Here is a 22,288-nt window from a genome sequence, read left to right on the forward strand (position 1 = left end):
GCTTATTTGATTTAAGCAGCTTTATAGTATTTTTCCCCCATAGGAAACACATTTCTTTGCCTTATCTGCAAATTAAAATATCCTTTTCTAATGAGAGCCTAGAAGAAAATCAACTCTCCCTATCTGGAGTGGTTTTTATTCACGGGTAGGATCTATTTCTGCAGACGTTGTGGAAGCAGAGTGTGGGTCTCCATAGCTGTAACCAGGAGCTGCCCTACCGGCGAGGAAGGAGGCGGGAAGATGCCCGAGACGGCCCTGTCTACTCTTAGGCCCCCGCGGCCGCTTCTGCCCTTGGGGCTGCGCCTCGACAACCCCCCATCGCGCACGCGCACTCACTGCCCCCACCCTAGCTGCACCTGCCAGGTCATAAACCCCTTCCCACCCTCTCGCTCGCTCTCTAGGAGGCACTGTCTTGTCTCACGTTGATTGGTCGAAGCCCAAGAGGGCGCCTCCAATCAGCAATCCCTCCTGCTCAACCTATTCCCGCTCTTCCCGCCCCCTCCCCGCCCCACCCGTCCCCCTCCGGCACCTATCTTCTTTGTGACTGGTGCGCGCCCAGGTCACTCATTGCGGCGGGGAGAGGTGTGCCGGAGTGGGAAGGACGGGTGGGAGGACGGCGGGGAGAAAAAGGGAGGGGAGGGGGCGGGGCTCAGGTGCCGAGCGGCGCGGCCAGGGCCAGACAGGGGAGGGGGCGAACTGCGGGGCGGGGCAGGGGCAGCGGCGAGGAGGGGGTTACGCCGGCGACGTCGGCAGCGCGAGGCTTCGCGCGTGAGCGGCGCGGGCGCTGGGCCTGGCTACCGAGCTTTCCTGGCGGGCGAGCAGGTTCTCGACGCCGGCGCCTGGCGGAGCGCGGGGAGGAGGGAGGTTTTGGTGTCAGCGGTGTAGTTGACGGCTGTCCCAGCCATGGAAGAGACGCAGCCGCTTCCGCAGTCTGAGCTGCCACTGTGCGACAGCCTCATCATCTGGGTGAGTACGAGGGGGCGAGGGGGGCCGGGGCACCGCGCACAGGTCCTGGGGGGGGGGGTGCCTGGTCACTGGCACCTCTCAGGTGAGCCTGCGGAGCAGCGGGGACCACCTGCGCCGTAGCGGGGGCCACCTGCGCCCCGGACTCCGCTTACTGCCCTCCGCGCCTCCAGTCGCCCTTGACCGCGAGAGTGCCACCTACGGGTCGCGGGGCAGGTGTGCGTCCATGAGTAAGTGTGAGTGTTTATGTCTTTGAGGGCGGGGGGAGGGTAAAGGGAGCTCTGGGGGGCGGGACGGAGGAGGATCATCTTACCGCCCTGATCGTGCTCCTAACAGCTGTGGCGGGAGCCAAGCGCCCATCCCTTTACTCCCCGCTCTCCCATTTTCTGCCCCTGCCCTGCGCCCAAGCCCTAGACTTTCTGGGCCACCGACGCCCTTGCCTTCCGTCTGATGAACTGCCTTCCCATAGTGACCTTTGTGCCACTTGGGAGTGAAGATCCCCTCTGAAACCTCCCTCCCACTGCAACCACCTTCCTCTACTTGGACGCAGGTGACCAAGAGGTGGTTTTAGTTCGTGGATCAGTGCTTCTCCCTGACCCCAGGACATCCATTTTTGTAGAAGCCGCTTAGAAGAGATGTTTCCACGTATTTCCTGCGTGGATCAGAAGATATGTTAAGGGTGGGGGCTCGTATTCCCTTTTTCTCACTGGTTCCCCTCCCCTTCCAATGGTCAAGCATTTTCCTTAAAGAAAAGAACTTGGCATTTTCGTTTGCACTTTATCCGCGTTTAGTATTTCTGTTAATTTGTTGGGTTTGGACATGCAGGATCTGTCCCCACTATTCCCGCCATCAAAACAATGTCTCTGTCACCTTTTGGAGGTGCTCGGCGATCAGAGAGAGCTGACGTTCAGGAGTGGCTTCTAACCCACATTGGGCAAGGTTGATGCTCGATGGTCCACAAGGTGCTGTCAATGATGCTCATCCCTAAACCAGGTGTTTAGTTTTGTGTAGGGGACTGTGTGCAGAATGGAATGTAAACAGACTGGATTAGGAGGCGGTAATTGGTTGATGAGATTCCCCGTCTATCTCTCAATGCATGTAATTCAGAAGAATGAGAAATTAGGGAAGGTTTCTGACAATGTGTGAAGTATATTGGAAATAACCATAATATAAAGCAACCTTTTACACTTTGGAGGTAAATAGCTTTTGCTTTAAGTAGAATGCAAGCATCTGGAGTTTCTGAGTTAAAAGCAATTAGCTAAGTGGTCATCTGTATTTTCACTTAAAAGAAGTATTGGGATTTAGATGCCATGTTTAAGGCTGTCATGGAACAAGGCAACATTACTTCTAATGATGTGTTTTATTAAACAAGTGACTAATTAAAGGGTGTATCCTAATCTGTTGCATTGTTGCTCTAAACATCTGACTTACCTAGTAAACTTAGTCTTTATGATGTCATTGACTTATATGAGAGTTGGTGGTGAAGTATAGGATTTTCTTGAATTGTATTTCAAAATTTAAAATATTTTGTGACTGTATCCATTGTTTTGATCAGTATTAATAAATAGTGAAGTTCCTACTTTGTATAAGACACTGAGGAAGAAAGATATCAAGAATAATCAAAGAATTTTCCATTTTAATTGATGTGGCAGGCAGAGCTGTGTATTTTTTATAATGGAAGGCAAAATTCCTTAAAAACTGTAAAAATATTATTTATTTATATTTAATTTTATTTTTCTGGCTGCGCCATATGGCATGTTGAATCTTAGTTCCCCCGCACAAGGGATCGAACCCGTGTCCCCTGCATTGGGAGCACAGTCTTAAGCACTGGACCGCCAGGGAAGTCCCATGTAAAAATATTATTTATAACATAAGGAAAGATAAGGAATCATAGATGACAGAGTATAATTGGTTGTTTGCTTCTCCAGTTCTCTCTCAGGCTGCTGAAACACTATGGAGAAAATGGAATTAGCGTGCAGACTGTTGCCGCTCAAATGCTGCTACAGCCAAATAAATCCGCCTATTCCCATACACTACCCAGCTTTACGATTAAGAGTTACCACACAGTTCCTCTCTTACTTCTCTTTGCAAACCTTTATCAGTACCCTGTTTGAGCCCCAAACCTTCTCCCCATCAGGAAAACGACCTCCTCCTTATCTTTGGCTCTGGCTCTAGATCCACCTCTTTCACCTCTTCTAAAACTTTGCTCTGTCATTTATCCCCTTTCGGTATTCATTTTTTCCTTTCCATTAGCTGTTTCCTCTCTACATGAAAACTTGCTCTAATCTTCCCTCTCTTAAAAAGAAAAACAAAGAGCCATCACTCCCTATTAAAGCTACACTGTATTTCCCCCTTCCTTCACAGTCATATTTCTTACATTTTTAAGTACTCAGCCTTTATACTTTTTGAGCTTTTATTTACTCCTTAGCCCATTGCACTTGAGCTCTTTTCTCTAAGGCCTTCACGTACTGGGATTGGCAAACTGGGAACTATTATATTATCCTTATCTTAATTGATGGCTCCTTTGTGAAATTATCTTCTGCCTTAGTTTCTTAGGTTCCTGCCTCTAGGCTTTTCTTTACCTCTCTGGATGATTCCCAGTGAACTTTGCTGTTCGTCAGCTACTGCATAGTTGGTCTTACCTCACCTCCCCAACTTTCTGCAAACTGGCGTCATGCCACACTCCTCCGTGCCCACCATGCTGTGTTGACTTTCTGTTTCTTGAAGTTAAGCTCTTTTTTTTTTTTTTTTTTTTTTAATGCATCAGGGCTTTTGAACTTCTGTTCTGTCTTCCTAAAATATCCTCCTTCTAGTTCTTCCAATGGCGGGCTGGCTTCTCACCATTCAGTTCTTGGGTCTCTTGTCATCTTTCAGAGACAGTCTGTGACAGTGAGTGACCTACCTGTCCCCTACTCCTATCCCATTGTAACCCGTTAACCCCTTTTTGTTGTGTCTGTAACACTTAACATTTTCTGAAGTCATCTCGTTTGCACTTTGGGGTCAGAGCTCTCGTCTGACCTGTTTTCTGCTTTATCCCCAGGAACAAAAACTGACTAGGATCTGCAGTACAACATTGAATCAAAGTGATGATAGTAAATATCCTTGTCTTGGTCCTGACATCAGAGACTAGTATTTCACCATTGATTATTCATCACTAAGTATATAGGTTTTTGTAGATACCTAGGATAAAGTTTTAACTGTTTCATAGAGGATTGATGAATTTCAACAAGCAGAAATCAGGAGAAATGAGTTTTCCAGACACAGGGAAGAACTCCTAGCAGTAATGTAATAGTCTTCTTTGAGGATAAATTGAAAGAAGGTAATGGAAGACACCTTTGTCATGATATCCGTGGACTCTTAATGAATGTGTTCCCTGCCAAGCTAAGTAATGTTACGTGTTGAGGGGAAGTTGTAGGAGATATAAGATTAAAAAAACATTATGATGGAGGTGAGAAGACAGCTGGTAGTAAACTGTGTTCTTTCAGTACTGGACATTGTTCTTGGACAATAGAACCATCCTTAACAGAGAAGTCATCAAGAAAAGTTGGTTAGGTGAAGAGATGCCTGTTTTAGCAGTTTTTTAAAAGTTATATTTTATGATTTGGAGCTCACCTTAAAATAATTAGTTCTTAGAAATGTTATACTGCTACTTAGCAAAAAATTCAGGGCTGAAGGATAAATTTGGGCATCATTTACATGGTAGAGAGAGTTTGAAGTACGTGTGTGAAGATAAATTTAATTCTGCCTCTTGGCTCTGTGACATTTGAAAATTTTAAATCTTTGGACTTTAATTTCTTCAATAAAATTAGAGTGCTGGACCAGGTTTTTCTTAATGATTTACTTGGTTCTTTCATTCTTTGACTTCAACATGCTGGTGAAGGAAAAAGTAATACCGAATGTATGCCCAAATTACAAAAAAAAAAAAAAAAAAAAAAGGCTGAATCATTTTTATGAAGATCTTAAAGCTCAGAGCAGTGATTCTCTTTTGAAATGAGCAGCTGAAGGAAGAGAATGTGAGGATAATTTGAGAATAGAATTGACCCAGAGTTGAGTTTTTGTTGGCTATCAGTGGTGAAAACCCCTTTTCTTCCTTGATTTCTTTGACGTTTATATTGAAGCAGTTCAGGAACAGCATTTCCACATTTCTGATTGTTTGCTTTATTTAAAAATAAAGAAGAAAGTAAGATGCTATTTGCCAGAGCGCTGTGTTTAGTGATGGAAGCCCTGTTTGTCCTTTTTGGGTCACTCACCAAAAGACTTTTTCATCTTCACCTCTATGAAGAGTAGTCTGAAAGGGTACATTTTCTTTTGTCCCACTGCTTTGGCTTCACTCCCATCACTGAGCTTTATAATTTATTCACACTTCTTGGTTATAAAGTCTTTCAATTTAGCCAAATGAAGTGACGTTCTCTGTTATCTAATTTATTTTGCAACTAGTTTAAGAGCTTCCAAGAAATACTTTTCATGGCCGTAAAAAGAAGAAATTGATCTTAATCTGGGTGTGTTGGGCCATGAGGCACTCAGTGTATTTACTCCTTTTACATATTTCTTTACTATTTTGCCTAATATTCTGTGTCTCATGAAGTTGTCTTTTTTAAAATCACTAATCATACCCATTTTGTAGAAACTTAATGATGTAATGTGTAAGTAGGAAGGGTTGAGAAGTGGGAACCACATTTTACCTGAATGTATATGATTATCTTCCTTTTAAAGATGCCCTAAACCCTGGGGTTTTTCTTCTTTGTACATCCACCCAACTGCAAAATCCTTCTTATTTTATATTTTAAATATTCCATGAATTCATGCTGTCCTGTTAGTCAGCATTACCCTAACTAATCTTAGCATTCCATGTTGTCAGAAAGACCATTGCAGGAGCCTTCTAACTGAGCAAGCATAAAGCTACTCTCTCCCATTCTCTGTGTCACTCTTGCTGCTATCCAAAACATACTAAAGATGTCTCTTCCTTGTTACTCTTTAGTGATTCTTCATCACCCAGAGCAATGGTTCTAAAAAACTGATGTGCATAAGAATCACTTGGGGATTTTCTGATTTAATTTGTCTGGAGATTCTGATACATATTGTTCTTAGACGCCACACTTTGAGAAACCCTGACTCATAGCTAATGTGCTAACAGCTGTTGAGTTTGTACCACGTGCCAGGCACTGATCTAAGTACACTGTGTTTGCTAATTTATTTAATTCTCACAACCAACTTGTGAGGGAGAAACTATTCTGCTGTTTCCCCATGATATAGATAATCCCGTTAAGGATAATTCCAAGTTTCTTGCCATGACTCTGAGTTCTGACCCATGCTTGTTTTTTACCCTCTTGGTTGTCTCCCTTAACACTGAACAAGCAGAGAAATCCAGCAATACTGAACTGCATGTTACCTAAAAATACCATGTCTTTTCTTGTACTTGTGCTTTTATCATGTTGCTATTTCCTGAAGTTTCCTTCCCCTGGCCCTTTCTTTACTCAAGATCATCCATTGGAATCATCTCTAAGAAGTCTTTAATAAATACAAGCCCTAATTAGGTTAGTTAACTCTTGTATATTTCAGAACATTTTGTGCATACTGCAGTCATGAGACTAGAAGTGACATCTTCTACAAATGATTTGTGTCTTTTTCTCCTCTCCTTAACTCTGGATTGAAGGTACTTGAGAGTAGAAACCTGGTGTTTTTCCCTTGTAACTCCTTCGTATACTACAGTGCCCTACGTAGAGTAGAAGCTCAGTAAAGTGTCTTTATCTTTGTGCTTTGAAAGTAACTGTGGCTAGATATATGTAGTTTGTGTCATTCTTCCATTTTGTATTAGGATAATGGAGACAGATTTGTAGAATCTCAAAATACAACAACCACTAAAGGTGTATTATGGTGGTAAACTAAGGAATTATAATTGAATAGTAAAGGAGATGAATATGTGTGGGAATAGAGAATCATAGTATATTTAATTTAAGATATTTATGGATTGAGATTAGATTTCTAGAAAGTATGTAATCCATTGAGCTCTGTTGTACTTTGCTTTTAAAAAATTCCTCTAGCTTGTATTTGCTTATTAGGAAGAGTTGCCACTGTTTCACTTCTATTTTTAAAATGTACATGAATGTTTAACACACAGAGATTTGAAAAGTTAGTAGCATCTAAAGCCAAACTAGATAGATACAACTTGACGTGATGGGTGGGCCCTGGACTGTTCATGCTCTAAGGGTAACTGTTGGTAACAGGCAGAAGTCCTGCCTTATTTAGAGCTTATTGATTAACTAGGTAGTTTTAGACTTGGCATTTCTAGCTTTTGTTTTCCTACCAAATGATATGAGTGAAATTTTAACTTGCAGATGTTAGGTTATATTAAAGTTCTTTTCCTGATGTTATTCTCCTAAAAATTGACAAAACACAGACTATTACTATCTTAAGAGTTCGACACGTGTTTTTCAGAAATTCTGAAGTACTTCCTACATGACATCAATATGTTTGACTATTTTAGGTATGATAATGATTTTATGAAATGTTAAGTATTCTTATAAAAATATAACAGTCATAGAAACGTATTAGTATAATTTCATTTGTTTGGCAGGGTCTGAATTTAAACAAAACAGTTTTCTCTCTAGTGTTCATTCATATATATAAATTGAGGGGGGAGGGGAGTAAAGCAGTTAAGTAACTTGCTTTATGTCACTTTAGCTGCAGACATTCAATACTGCTGCACCTTGTCAGGATGTGAAACAGCTGACTAATGGAGTTGCCATGGCACAAGTTCTTCATCAAATGTAAGTAGTGTTCCACACTCTTCCTGAAATAATTGTAAACCCAATTTCAAGGGAGAAAATTTAGACTTGTATTCTAAAGGTTATTGAAACTTTATCCTTTCCAGTGATGACAGGCATATGTTGCCAAGGCATTCTTGCATGTAAGGAACAAAAAATTTTACCACCTGATTATTTCTTGCTTGTTCATAGAGATACATCTTAATTAAATGAGCAATCAGGATTCTTATCTATTCAAGAGATGTTAATTTTAAACTTGTTCTGGTCATGTTCACAAGTTATAGTTACTGAGAAAGAAACAGGTTAAATGAGTGATATAATTTCTTATACTGTAATGTTTCCTTCAGTTACACTGTTGTCATCTTAAGATATCAATACATGGAGATTATTATTTTTGAGTTAATTGATGCATGAAATACTGGATTTGGAAAAAATATTAAATTTAAAATCTATATTGAATTAATAATCATAATTGTATGAATCCACCGATAATGAAATGTTGTGTAAATGACATTTTAAGTCACAAATGCTGGGTACCTTAACCAGTAAAGTGATTCTGTTTGGGTTGGACCCCTTTTATATAATTATACAATATCAAAAGTTCCTAAATCCATTACTTCGTAATTTTTGCCAAACATTGTATAAGGATTAGGGTTGTAATATCTACAATATGAGTTGTACTCTTAATAGGACAAACAGGGCCAATTCTGTAGTCATAATTTTTTTTTAATTAATTAATTAATTAATTTTTTTTTTTTGGCTGTGTTGGGTCTTTGTTGCTGTGCACGGGCTTTCTCTAGTTGCGGCAAGCGGGGGCTACTCTTCGTTGTGGTGCGCGGGCTTCTCATTGTCGTGGCTTCTCTTGTTGCAGAGCACGGGCTCTAGGCACACGGGCTTCAGTAGTTGTGGCACATGGGCTCAGTAGTTGTGGCGCACGGGCCTAGTTGCTCCGCGGCATGTGGGATCTTCCCCGGCCAGGGCTCGAACCCGTGTCCCCTGCATTGGCAGGTGGATTCTTAACCACTATGCCACCTGGGAAGCCCTGTGGTCATAATTGATTAATTAATAGTCATACTGATTTTGTATTAGCTTACTTTCATGGTAATATATCTTCAATGAGACCAGACTCCTATTTCTGCTACATGGTTTTATATATCAGAAATTATTTATTTAATTATTGCCATCATTTTGTAAAGGCTTTTTATGATTGACATTGAAAAATACTGTAGATGGATTAGAAAAAATTCTTTACCACTCTTAGAAAAACAACTTCAAACAATATCATAATCTTAGTTACTTGGAATCTTCAAGATGATCTAATTTGAATAGACAGATTTTATGGTTAACTCAAGATTAACACTTTAAAAGATAAATTTAGCATGTTAACATTTTTTTTTGGCAGTCATTCTAAAATATGCCTTACTCCCCTGCTTTCTTAAAAATGTTTCTTAATTATTTATTTATACCCTAATTGGTTTCAAAGTGATTTAATTGGTCAGAACTAGGAATTCTGAATATGGTCCTTTCTTGATGATTTGGGAAAGTCATCATTGTTTTTTGTCGTTAGAATGTACGACCTGGCCTTTTCTCATTCTTGTGGGTGTTGGTGTAGACGCAGCTACGTTGTTTTGGTATAGGTGTAAGGCCGGTGAGCGTTCACTCACTTCAACAGTGCCATCCAAAGATGTCATTTATATGTATTGAAGTGTCTTTGATAGCTTTACACCACAACACAGTAGATGAGAGCTGTTTTTACTATTATATGGTGATACATATGGCTCTCTGACCTCCTGTATGCTAGCACTGTACCTGATGTTTAAAGTAGGGTCAGGTCAGTTTTAGTTAAACTGTATCCTTTATCACCAGCTCATTCTTACATAATGTGTTGGATTCTGTTGTTACTGCGGGTCCTCTGTCTCTCTGATTTTTCTTTTTTTATTCTCTCTTTTGTTTCTTACTGTCTTCTCATAGCTTCTCTGCAGGAATAATAAAATAGCCAACCAATCAGAAAGCTCTCATTCTTCATAAAACAAATGACAGTGACCTAAAATTGGGCCTAAACCTCTTTTTTGTTTCATTTGTCTGTTTTTGCATGTACTTAGATGTCTACACCTCCTTATCGTATAAGAGCCAATTTAAATTTATTTTTCTTTTTGAACCCCCTTCCTCTTCTGTAAGCTTTTCAGAAGTCTGGATCCAGACAGTGAAACTTATAGCATACATTTTCCCCTGGTTGGGTCAGTGTATAATATTCCTGCTAAAAAAAGCAAATTTTACCTTATTTCTTTGAACACTTCAAAGCACTTTATATATGTTCCAATTTATTATGTATTACATTGATGGCTGTTGTGACTCACATCAAAGTTGTTACTGAAAATGAGAAGGAAAAGTTTGCTTTTTAAGGAAGTAGCAAAATCTGATGAATAATTCTTTCATTAGTTACCTGAGGCAGGTATGCTTCTAAATAATAAAATCTTAAAAATCAATTCCCAAAGTATATGTCTTAGACATGGTGAGCCATGGAATTGTTGCTAGGATTCTACAGTTCTTTAATTGTTATCTTAAGTCTTAATACATCATATGTATCTCTTTTTTAAATGCAGAAACTGTTATTATTTTAAAGACACATGGGGGAAAAATTATAACTACAACTGTATTCATTTCCCATGGTTTCCATAACAAAGTGCCACAGATTAGGTGGCTTAAAACAACAAAAATTTGTTCTTTAAGAGTTCAGGAGGTTAGAAGTCCTATATCAAGGTATTGGCTGGACCATGCTCCCTTCCAAACCTCTAGGTCAGGGTCCTGCCTTGCTGCTTCTAGTCTCTGGTAGCCCCAGGCATCCCTTAGTTTGAGGCATCATAACTCCAATCTTTGTTTCTGTCTTCACACGGCTGTCTTCCCTCTGTGTCTCTTCTCCTCTTCTTAGAAGGACACCAGTCATAATGGATTAGGGTCCACCCTAATTTAGTGTGACCTCATCTTAACTTGATTACATCTGCAAAGACCGTATTTCCAAATAAGGTTATATTCACAGGTAGCGGGGTTTAAGCCTTGAACATTTCATTTTTGGGGACATAGTTCAACCCATAACAGCTATAAATAGTGCATGCTACTTTTTAGCTTTGTCACTTTAAGCACCAGATAATTTCTCTGTTTTGTTCTATTGTCTTTGACTAGACGTTTTTACAAGAGGGAGAAGAATGAGACAGAATGTAGAATATCCAGAGACCTCAAGTATCATGCACTTACTTGTTCCTTCATTCATTAAGCAGATATTTGAGCATTTAAAATAATAAATCATGAAAGCCAACATATGAGTATTTACTAAATGTAAGACATTGTTCTATACCCTGTACATATGGTATTTCATTTAATTTTTATTACTGTTTTGTGAGGTAGGCATTATTTTTATCCTCAGTTTATAGGTGAGGAAACAGAGGTTTATAAAGGTGAAATGACTTCAGCAAGTCAAATAATGAGTAAAATAGCAAAGCCCAGATTTTTATCACTTTGGCCTGACTCAAGCCAGTGCCCTCAGTCAACTGTAATCATTTCAGCCTGGTATCTTGAACCCCTCCTGATAGATTTTTACTTTGGAGTCTTAATAAATGAGAGGCCAGATGTGCATGTCCAAAGTACAGATCACAATTTGATGTGTTAAGCGCACAGGCCTTTTGATTATTTAAGAAGAATGGTGTCAGGGTGTCCACTGAAGCAACACAGCTATGTTGTGTCTAGTAACCAGTAGGTATTAATTACTACCTATATTTAGTTGGTAGAATTGTGAAGACAGATACCATGGGTGGAGTTAAAAAATAATCCTGTAGTGTTTCTTACTTAGTTTTATTAGAAAACAGTTGGACCACATTTCACTTCCTTAGTCTTGTGTTCCCTTCTTATTTGGTGTCTCTTAAGTTTCATTGAAGTTCTGGGAAATACTAGAAAAAAGGAGCTAATTGTTGGGGCCAAGAGTCTAGTTAAAGCATGTAGATGTGGCAGTGCAAAAAAGTAAAAGAAGGATATGTCCTGAATGTTCTGAGACTGGATATAAAGCTTAATAGTGGGAAAGATTGGCTGCAATTATAATTGTTTGAGAAGGATGGATTTGTTTTTAAGAGAACAAGAGTTAGATTTCTATGGAGAAGTTAGAAAGTATTTCTCAGTTAGGGTATTATGGACTGAATGTTTGTGTCCCTTTAAAATTCGTATGTTGAAGCCCAAACCCCCAGTTTAACTATATTGGAGATGGGGTCTATACAGAAGTAATTAAAGTTAAATGAGGTCATAAAAGTGGGGAGACATGATCCAGTAGGATTGAACTCCTTATAAGAAGAGAATTCAGAGAGCTCACTCTCTGTCTATAAACATACAAAAAAGAGGTCATGTGAGCACACAGCAAGATGGTAGCAACTAGAGATCTCAGAATGAAACCTACCTTGATAGCATCTTGATTTTGGACTTCCAGCCTCCAGAACTGTGAGGAATAAATTTCTGTTGTTTAAGCCATCTAGTGTGTGGTATTTTGCTGTAGCAGCCTGAGCACACTCTAAGACATAGGGCTGATTTGAGATGGGAAGGAAGACAAGTAGGAATGCAAGACAAAAGGAGGAAACACTAGAAGAGGTTATCTCTAGATCCATTTTCTAAAGGTAATTACAATGGAATTATAGAATTATAGAATCATATATGAAGATTTTTTTTAGGGTCAGAAGACAAGTGTAGTAGGTAGTCAGGGTTCTCCAAAGAAATAGAACCAATAAGATATGTATATATACACATGTGTATATGTACACACACACACACACGGGATGAGAGAGAAATTTAACAATTGGCTCACGTGATAGTGCAGGCTGGCAACTCCAAAACCCACAGAGTAGGTAGACCAGCAGGCTGGAGATCTAGGGAGGAGTTGATGTTGCAGCTATAGTCGACAGGCAGTCTACTGGCAGAATTTACTCTTTCTCAAGGGAGGTCAGTCATTTTCTTAAGGCCTTCAGCTGATTGGACGAGGCCCACCCACATTATGGAGGGTAATTAGCTTTACTTAGAGTCTACTGATTTACATGTTAATCTCATCTAAAATACATCTTCACTACAACATCCAAGCATGTTTGACCAAATATATGGGTACTGGGGCCCTGCCAAATTGACACATAAAATTAACCATTGCAACTGGCATACCTCTTCAACTTAAACTGATGTCAAAAGAAAGTAAATTTACTTTGAGAGTTTTGACTCATTAACTAAAAAAATTCAGTCTTTTCAGGTAAATCCCTGGTTAGAAATATACCATTTATACACTTAGCCAAGTTATTTTGGTAATTATAGCCTTAGCATCTGAGAAAAGTCAAAAATAATTAACATTAATTTGCTCAAAAGAAAATGGTTACAAATTCCAAAGAATGAATTGAAAATGGTGAAGCCATTTCTGGTTACTGTAGTCAGAAGTGACATCTTCTGTTTTAGCACATCTGAGACAGAATGATTTCTGAAAAGCTAGGCACTGTTTTCAGCTTTGTATCTTTAAATTCAGGATACCGCCTTGGAAATAACCCCTTTAATTTCTTCCTTCACTTTAGTTGGCTTATCTGTAAAGTAAAAATTTAGGTAAGACCTGTAAGACCTCTTCTAGCACTAATATTCTGTGATTTCTTGGTGTTCGATTACTCCTTAAAGCATTTATCACATTCTCCTTTGAGTGTAGTTATTTGTGCTCTTTACTTTCTCACTTTAATAGCTATTTCTGTAAGAGTCAGGATAATAAAGTATTCATCTTCATTTTACTCTTACTCAGAGGAAGCATCCAAGTATTTGTTTAGAATATAATCTATTATTGTAGTTGACTATTTATAATCAGGTGTTATTCTTCAAGGCCTTATTAAATACATAAAAATTTGATATAGCAAGTCTTTGTCTTGGCCATCAATGTCAGTATTGGACTTAATACTAAACTTTGCCATGTACTGGTGTCACTTGGGGCAAATTATTGTCTTATTCTCAGTTCACTGAGGAGTAAGATTGGGGATAATGGATGCTTTGCCAAGTTACTATGATATTTAAATGAAGTAATATGAAAAAACATCAAGCACAGTGCTTGATACATAGTAGACATGTTAAAGTGTTTTCCTTTTTTTTTCCCTTTAGGATTGGGATTTTTACATCTACCTACCAGGGTGCCTAGTATGAGATATTTAGTAAATGTTTGTTAAATTGAAGATGTTAATGACTTAATTAATTTACCATGAGAGATTCCAAAAGAAACCCTTAGGAATAACAAAAAGTTCAGTGGGTTCATTTTAAATAATATTTACTTTTCTTATTAAAGACAGGCTTTAGGATGGAAAATAACTTTGAATCTGTTGATTAAATTTGGTATTTTTCATGTAATAAAAACATTTTAATGTTCAGCATTTGTATTCTTGTTGTAGTGATGTAGCTTGGTTCAATGAATCTTGGTTAAGCCGAATTAAAGAGGATATCGGTGACAACTGGCGAATAAAGGTATGTAGAATGAATGCTAGAAGTACTTGATCCAAACAGTGGTCTGAAATTAGCACTAATCTCAACTAAATCTTATTTTTTAAATTAACTGAAGAGTACATTTCATTGTGTATAGTTTGAGTTTTGACACTTGTATATGTTCTTATACCATCATAATTAGATATAGAACGTTTCCATTAAGCAGAAACATGCACGTATGCCCCTTTCCAGTTAATTCTCACTCTTGACTTGGCCCTGGGTGGCCACAGGTCTGCTTTCAGTCAGTATAGGTTTAATTTCTGGAGTTCCGTATAAATGGAATCAGATATTATGAACTCTTTGGTATTCTTTTACTCATGTATTGTTTTTGAGACTCATCCATGTTGCCTGTATTAGTAGTTATTTCTTTTTTTTTGCTGAGTAGTATTTCATTACACTGATTTACCACAATTTGCTTAGCCATTCCCCTGTTGATGGATGTTTGAATTGTTTCTGTTCTTTCTTCTCTAATATTGGTAATTTATGTCTTTTATATTTTCTTCCTTGATAAATCTGGCTTGATGTTTTTCAATTAAAAAAAATTTTTTTTGAAAAGGACTAGCTTTTGTTTTCTGTTTTATTGATTTCCTTTCTCTTCTTTGTTATTTCCTTTCTTCTTTACATCTGCTCTTTTTCTTGCTTCTTAAGGTGAAAGCTTAAGTCATCAGCTTTAAGCACTTTTCCCTAGTAGTAAGCAATGCCTTAGCCACATCCCACACATTTTAACATACTGTGTTCTTATTTTCATTTAGTTCAAAATATTTGGTAATTTCCCTTGTGATTTTTCTTTTGACCCCTGGGTATATTAGAAGTAGGTATTTCAAATTCTAAATATTTGAGGATTTTCTACATATCTTTCTTTTATTTATTAATTTCTAATTTAATTCCATTTTGTTTTGAGAACATACTCTGAATTCTTTTACATTTACTAAGACTTATTTTATGACCTAATATATGGTCTGTCTTGGTGAATATTCCATGTGCACTTGAAAACAACATGTATTTTGCAGTCCTACAAATACAGATTATTACAGCTTTGTTGATAGTACTGTTTACTTGTTTTATATCTTTATTGATTTTCTGTCTGATTATTCTATAAATTAAGGGGGGAGGAGTCCTCAGATCTCTAATGATGATTGTGGATTTGTCAATTTCTCCTTTCAATTCTAATTTTTTAATCATGTAATTTGAATCTGTGTTATTTGGTTTATATACATTAATTTTTTATGTCTTCTTGTTGAATGAATCTACTTAGCACTATAAAATGACTTATTTTTATCCCTGGTAATATTTCTTTTTTGGAAGTCTACTTTGTCTGATACTGATGTACCACTCCCGTTTTTTTAAGATTATTTTTGCCTATTATATCTTTTTCTCTTCTTTAGTCTCTCTGTGTGTTTATATTGAAAGTGATGTAGAAACCTAATAGTTAGGTCTTGCTTTTTTATCCATTGACAATCTCTTTATTTTGTTCTTTTTTAAAAAAAATTATTTTCATATATTCCTGTTATTTAAATCCTTGAACATTTTTAAACTAACAGTTTTAACTTTTTTATCTTCTAATTCTTTCATCTCTCATTTTTAGGCTTGTTTCTATTGACTGAGTTTTCTCCTAATTATAGTTCACATACTCCTGCTTCTTCACATGTGTAGTAATTTTTTATTGGACGCTAGACAGTGTGAATTTTATTATTGAGTGCTGGGTTTTTTGTATTCCTTTAAAGAGTGTTGGACTTTGTTCGTACAGGCAGTTAAGATACTTGTGAATCAGTTTGATCTTTTCAAGGTTTGGGGGGATGGAAGGCAGATCTAGAGTTATTTTCTCTTCTAGGGCTAGGTTAGACTCACTACTAAGCTGTGACCTTTTTGGGGTTTTTAGTGAATGCTTGTCTGTATTAGCATAGTCATGATCTCTTCACTCTGACTGGTGGGAATTTCAGCAGTTTCTGGCCCTGTGCAATCTTCAAGGAATTGTTCAGTTTATAGTTCCCTAGATTGTTGTTTCCTCGGAAATTATTTTTGTTTAATCTCATTGAGTTTCACCCATGCACATGCAAATTAGTATTCAGCCAAAGAGTCAAAGGGACTACTATGGAGATTTCTTTCCAAAGCTCTCACCTCTTCATTTATCTGCCCTGCAAATCCCAACTACCTCGACCTTCCTGAACTTCTGATGTCTATCTTCTCAACTCCACGAGAACATCAGGCTTTGTTTTGTTTCCACCTCCCTGTGCCATGGTATGAAAATTGCCTCTAGAGAGAAATCTTAGACTAGTGTAGGGCTCATCTTTTTTGTTTTCCTTCTCTTAGAAATTAGAGTTCTATATTGTCTTTTGGCTAAAGCTTGAAAACAATATTCCTTGTATTTTGTCCTGTTTTCTAGTTGTTTGTGGTGGAGAGTAAGTCTAGATCCAGTTACTCACTCATGACTGAAGGTGGACATGCTCATAGCTAAATCTTTTAAGTTGGTACTTGAGTTCGTTGTGGCTCACTTTAAATACAATCACTCTGGTTCAACTATCTAAGGAAGAAGACATTTTTTCTTTAATCAAACTTTGAATAAAGCTTTGATGTTTAAAAATCATGTATTTGTATTTATAGGACTCTAATATATATTTTTGTTGTCATTTTTATCAGGAAGTTTTTATTGTATTTCACCTTGACATATATTTTCTTTCATTGTTAATATTAAATAATTTATTTCTTATTTTTCCTCCATTAGGCTAGTAATTTAAAGAAGGTACTTCAAGGAATTATGGGTTATTACAATGAGGTATGAAAATCATCTGACTTTGTTTAAATATAAAATACTCTGTGATAATTATATTGACACTGAAAAATGACTTGGCTTTTTGTTTATAACATTTTACTGGTTAATTCATAATTGAAATATATTATGATTTTTCCATTTTTAGAACACTCAAATTTTGTTAACATAAAGGGGCTAAGAAGTAATATATTGATTTGTAAAATAATGTTTCTATATTGATACTCTTTAAATTGATTTTTTTCTCAAATAAAATTACTTTCATCTTTATATAATTTGATTTTATGCAGTGCTATAAAGTAGACCTTATAACTAAATTAAAGTACTTTTCTATTTAAAGCATTGTTTTGATATTTCTTTCCAGTGTAAATAACAGCAAAGACATACTATGAAATTATGCTTGTGCAAGTGAATTGGGAAAAAATGCAAAATAAAAGTAGTATTAAAGTCACATTAGATAATGCATTATTCAAGTGATTTGTTTTTCTTATTCAGCATCTTAAGAAGTTCTCTAGCAGGATTATTTGATATAAGAAAGTTTATTGTTTAATGTGTGAAAGCTTTTGGTTTGGTTTTGCCATTAAAGAATTTTGTTTTTACTTTCTAAAGTTTTCATACAGTTGAACTTGTAGTTTCTTCCAAATAATTTTAGAACTAAAATTTTACAATTCATTAATGCCTAAAACTCATTTTGAAGTTTTTTGGTTTTTTTTTAATGGCAAGAATACTTTTTAGTATCTTGAAAAAAACAATCTTGGGAATTCCCTGGCAGTCCAGTGGTTAGGACTTGGCACTTCCTCTCCCAGAGTCCGGGTTCAATCTCTGGTCAGGGAATTAAGATCCTGCAAGCTGCATGGTACAGCCAAAGAGAAAAGAAAAAAAACAATCTTAAAAAAAAGATAGAGCCAGGAAAGATTAATCCATTAGATTTGTTGTTCATTTGGTTTACTTTGTGGTTCTCTGTTCATTGAACATGTATCAAAATAGTATGAATTTTCTTTGACTTAAGTCTGTTTATTTTTTTATGGAAAGGCATAAGTTTTATCATAATTGATCTCTCTGACAGTGGGGTAAAGGATATTTGTTATAAAACCATTTTAGTTGCTTTTGGTTGGTTCTCAAAATTTTGGGAGGTTGCTTGAACTTTACTAACTGGTTTTAGTCAATAATTGTGGGTTTATCATTTGTTAATTTATCTGAGTCATTTCATGAACCCATTTTCCTTGTAATAATTCCATGTAGTCAATTCTCTGTAGCCTACATAAATGAGTGATCTAATTTATTTTCAACACTGCAGTTTTTGGGACAACAGATTTCTGAAGAACTTATCCCTGATTTAAACCAAATAACTGAATGTTCAGATTCTGTGGAGCTTGGGAGGTTGCTCCAGCTAATTTTAGGTTGTGCTGTCAACTGTGAAAAGAAGCAAGGTAAGTGAATTTCAATCATTTGAGGATATCTACTTTCTAGAGACAACCTACATTGCTATAGGAAATCACATAAAAATGTACTATTGTAGGTTGGTGGAAAGCACACTGAAATGTAAGCCAGAAGATCTGAATTCAAGCACAGCTCTGCCATTAAAAAGCTGTAAATCTTCAGTATCCTAACTGTACCTGGATTCTGAGATTCGTATTCAGTGGCTAAATAAAATGTACTTTAATTAGGTTAATTTAATCAGTGCTTAGGACTTAGTGGATATTCAATAAAAATTGTACTTATTTATTTGATACATTATCTCTTTAACATGTGAGAGACAGAACCTTAGGTTGATTCAGATTTTCATAAATGATTATGCAGCTACTAAATTATAATCCAGGCTTCTTCAGATGATATTCTGCTCTTTTCAGAAGAATGCTTCCAAAGTATCCTCCAGATAAAGATAAGCAGTCTGATGATATAAATGGAATTGGGGTGCTATATTGGTATATATGAACGCAGTGATCCATATCTTGCTGAGTACAAAAAGAACATCTTTGGTTGAATGTAATGAATAAAATGTGAACTGAACAGACCAAGGTCTACTTCCTTCAGGGGCTTCCATCAGTCTGGGTGATGACATTTTTGATGCTGATGTTTTTTGCATGCTCATCCAAAATTGGCCGTAGGACATCACCTTTATAAAAGAATGTTGGGTGCTGAAGTTTGTAAAACATTTTAAGTCGGAACCTTAGAAAACACATTCAGTGTTATCTAACTAATGAAGAGAACATATGAGACAAGATAAATTCAGTAAGAATCAATTCAGGAAGGAGAAAAATGAAATACATGAAATCAGCTATAGTTTATCATAAAAAGGGGTTTGGGTATCAGAAAACTTTCATATTAGTCCATCTCTATTATTAACTGGCTGTTTTTTTTCTAGGGCAAGTCACTACTTCTCCATAGGCTTTTATTTCTCATAGATAATGTCAAAGGTCTCTATATTAGGGTGTTTCTGTTGTTTTGTTTTTTTTTTTTTTTTTAATGAAAGTAAGAAACGTTTTCTTGTGGAAAGTTAAAACTTCTATAAATTTTTAACTACAAATTGACAAATAGTAATTCTTTTATGAATTAGCAATTTTCTGTTATCGTGATCCTTTTTATTTTTCTATTTAATGCTTTGTTTCTATTTCAATTGCTGGTTATTTATAACATCTTTTTGCTTAACTTTAGCATGTTTGTTGGTTTTAATAGTCTTTTTCAGAGAACCAACTTTGGGCTTTGATTCATTTTGTTTGTACTATTTAATATCTATTCTGTTATCTCGTTGCTTCTATTGTGAATTAATCAGTTCTTTCTATTCTAAGCTATAATTGATGTTTTAAGCTATAACTTTCCCTTAAGTTTTGTTGCCTCCTATAAATATTGATATAATATGTAGTATTTTCATAATTTAGTTCTAAGCATTACTTAGCAATTTTGACCTCAGATTTTTAAAAGGAGGCTCAATTCCTGGGTACATAAATAGAAGTTTAGCAAGTAATAAATATAAAGAAATAGTTTAATTTTCATTATTTAGAAAGTCAGGATTATCTAATTGGATTTATTTTTGGAGGTATGTGTCTGGGGTCTCATTTTTTAGGAGTGAGCAGATAAATGGAAAAAAAACTTGTGTAGTAATTTAATTAAAATGTAAAACCAAAACACATCCATAATATAAACCACCTTCCACATATTTATACTTTTCAGTGAGAATTGATTTTTCAAAATGATTCAAAGGTATTGCAGCAGTCTTAATCTTGAAAGAATTAACTAATTTGGTTAACAGTACCCTGTTTATCTTGGTGTGGAAAGAGAAAAATTTTATGAAGGTTTCAGTAGACTTGAAACACTCCATTATCCAACAAATCCAGTTAAAAGAAATCATTCCATTGCTTGTGCCTCATCTAGTTAATTCTTCTCCCTCCAACACACACCCCCCCCCCCCACAGAATTTAGTGGTCGGGTGCATACCAGAATCTATCAGAATTTTTTTCCAGTACTTGGCTTCACAAATAAAAGAAAGATTTAGAGAACTTTTAGAAGTCTTCCAGAAGTATCATTAAAACAATAAAAGTATTAGAAAATAATAAATCCTTAAAATTTTTGGAAAATTGTTTTAGGTGGAGAACACACAGTTGCTGTCGATCTAAACCTGCAAATACAGGAAAAACTCTTTCTCATGATTCATCACTTCTAATTGTGACAGAATCAACTTATTGCACTCCCACACGTGTGTGTGTTTGTGTGTGTGTGTGTGTGTGCGTGTGTTTGTTAAGGTATAAGGATCTCCTTAAGGTGAGACTTGGTGAATGTCAAGCAGGTGTTTGTAGGAAGCTGTGTAAGTCTCTTCATTGAAAACCTTCCTGAAATGAACTAAGTAGGTGATAAATGAAACTTTCTGAGCTTAGATCTTAAGAGTTCACTGAATACAGGCATACCTTGTATTATTGAGCTCTGCTTTATTGTGTTTTTCACAAATTGAAGGTTTGTGGCAACCCTATGTCCAACAAATCTATTAGCACCACTTTTCCAACATCATTTGCTCACTTCATGTCTCTGTGTCACATTTTTGTAATTCTCACAATATTTCATACTTTTTCATTATTATTATATTTGTTATGGTGATCTGTGATCAGTGCTTTTTGGTGTTACTATTGTAACTGTTTGGTTTTTTTAAAATATTAATTAATTTATTTATTTATTTTTGGCTCTGTTGGGTCTTCGTTTCTGTGTGAGGGCTTTCACTAGTTGCGGCGAGTGGGGGCCACTCTTCATCACGATGCGCGGGCCTCTCACTGTCACGGCCTCTCTTGTTGCGGAGCACAGGCTCCAGACGCGCAGGTTCAGTAGTTGTGGCTCACAGGCCCATTTGCTCCACGGCATGTGGGATCTTCACAGACCAGGGCTCGAACCCATGTCCCCTGCACTGGCAGGCAGATTCTCAACCACTGCGCCACCAAGGAAGCCCTATTGTAATTGTTTTGAGGCACCATGAACTGCACCCATAGTAACATGGTAAACTTAATCAGTAAATGTGACAAATGTTGTGTATGTTCTGACCGCTCCACCAACCAGCCATTCCCCCATCTCTCTCCCTTCCTCAGGCCTCCCTACTCCCTGATACACAACAATATTGAAATTAGGCCAGTTAATAACCCTGCAGTGGCCTCTACGTGTTCAAGTGAAAGGAAGGGTCCCACATCTCTTAGTTTAAATCAAAAGCTAGAAATGATTAAGCTTAGTGAGGAAGATATGCCGAAAGACAAGATAGGCCAAAATCTAGGCCTCTTCCACCAAACAACCAAATTGTGAGTATGTAGAAAAAGTTCTTGGAGGAGATTAAAAGTGCTGCTTCAGTGAACACACCAATGATATGAAAGCGAAACAGTCTTATTGTTTATATGGAGAAAGTTTTAGTGGTCTGGATAGAAGATCAAACCAGCCACAACATTCCCTTCAGCCAAAGCCTAATCTAGAGCAAGGCTCTGACTACAATCTTGTGAAGGCTGAGAGAGGTGAGGAAGCTGCAGAAGAAAAGTTTGAAGCTGGCAGAGGTTGGTTCATGAGGTTTCAGGAAAGCCATCTCCAGAGCGTAAAAGTACAAGGTGAAGCAGCAGGTACTGATGTAGAAGCTACAGCAAGTTATCTAGAAGATGTAGCTAAGATAATTAATGAAGGCCACTATATTAAACAACGTATTTTCAGTGTAGACAAAACAGCCTTTTATTGGAAGAAGATGCCATCTAGGACTTTCATAGGTAGATAGGAAAAGTCAATGCCTGGCTTTGAAGGACAGGCTGACTCTCTT

General features: G+C 37.0%; 2 protein-coding genes across 4 annotated transcripts in view; one reads left to right on the plus strand and one right to left on the minus strand.

The window, feature by feature from the left end:
- Positions 1-736: 736 nt before the first annotated feature.
- The window catches only part of HOOK1 (hook microtubule tethering protein 1), a 62,450-nt gene continuing 40,898 nt past the window's right edge, over positions 737-22,288 (plus strand). For 2 of the 3 annotated variants that reach the window (XM_036853446.1, XM_036853451.1), the window contains exons 1-5: positions 737-966; positions 7,645-7,730; positions 14,159-14,231; positions 16,972-17,022; positions 18,314-18,446. In XM_036853446.1, the coding sequence (XP_036709341.1) occupies positions 904-966; positions 7,645-7,730; positions 14,159-14,231; positions 16,972-17,022; positions 18,314-18,446 (406 nt within the window). In that variant the 5' untranslated portion in view covers positions 737-903. Of the gene's footprint in view, positions 967-7,405; positions 7,448-7,644; positions 7,731-14,158; positions 14,232-16,971; positions 17,023-18,313; positions 18,447-22,288 lie in introns of those variants that run through there. The other variant, XM_036853458.1, reaches the window with a different exon arrangement.
- LOC118895900 (cytochrome P450 2J2) overlaps positions 10,042-22,288 on the minus strand; it is a 130,766-nt gene continuing 118,519 nt past the window's right edge. Inside the window, exon 10 of the transcript XR_005020050.1 lies at positions 10,042-10,097. The gene's annotated coding sequence lies outside the window, so the exon portion shown is untranslated. The remainder of the gene's footprint in view (positions 10,098-22,288) is intronic.

This window comes from Balaenoptera musculus, chromosome 1 (assembly GCF_009873245.2).
Source record: "Balaenoptera musculus isolate JJ_BM4_2016_0621 chromosome 1, mBalMus1.pri.v3, whole genome shotgun sequence".
In the NCBI taxonomy this organism is placed as follows: Eukaryota; Metazoa; Chordata; class Mammalia; order Artiodactyla; family Balaenopteridae; genus Balaenoptera; species Balaenoptera musculus.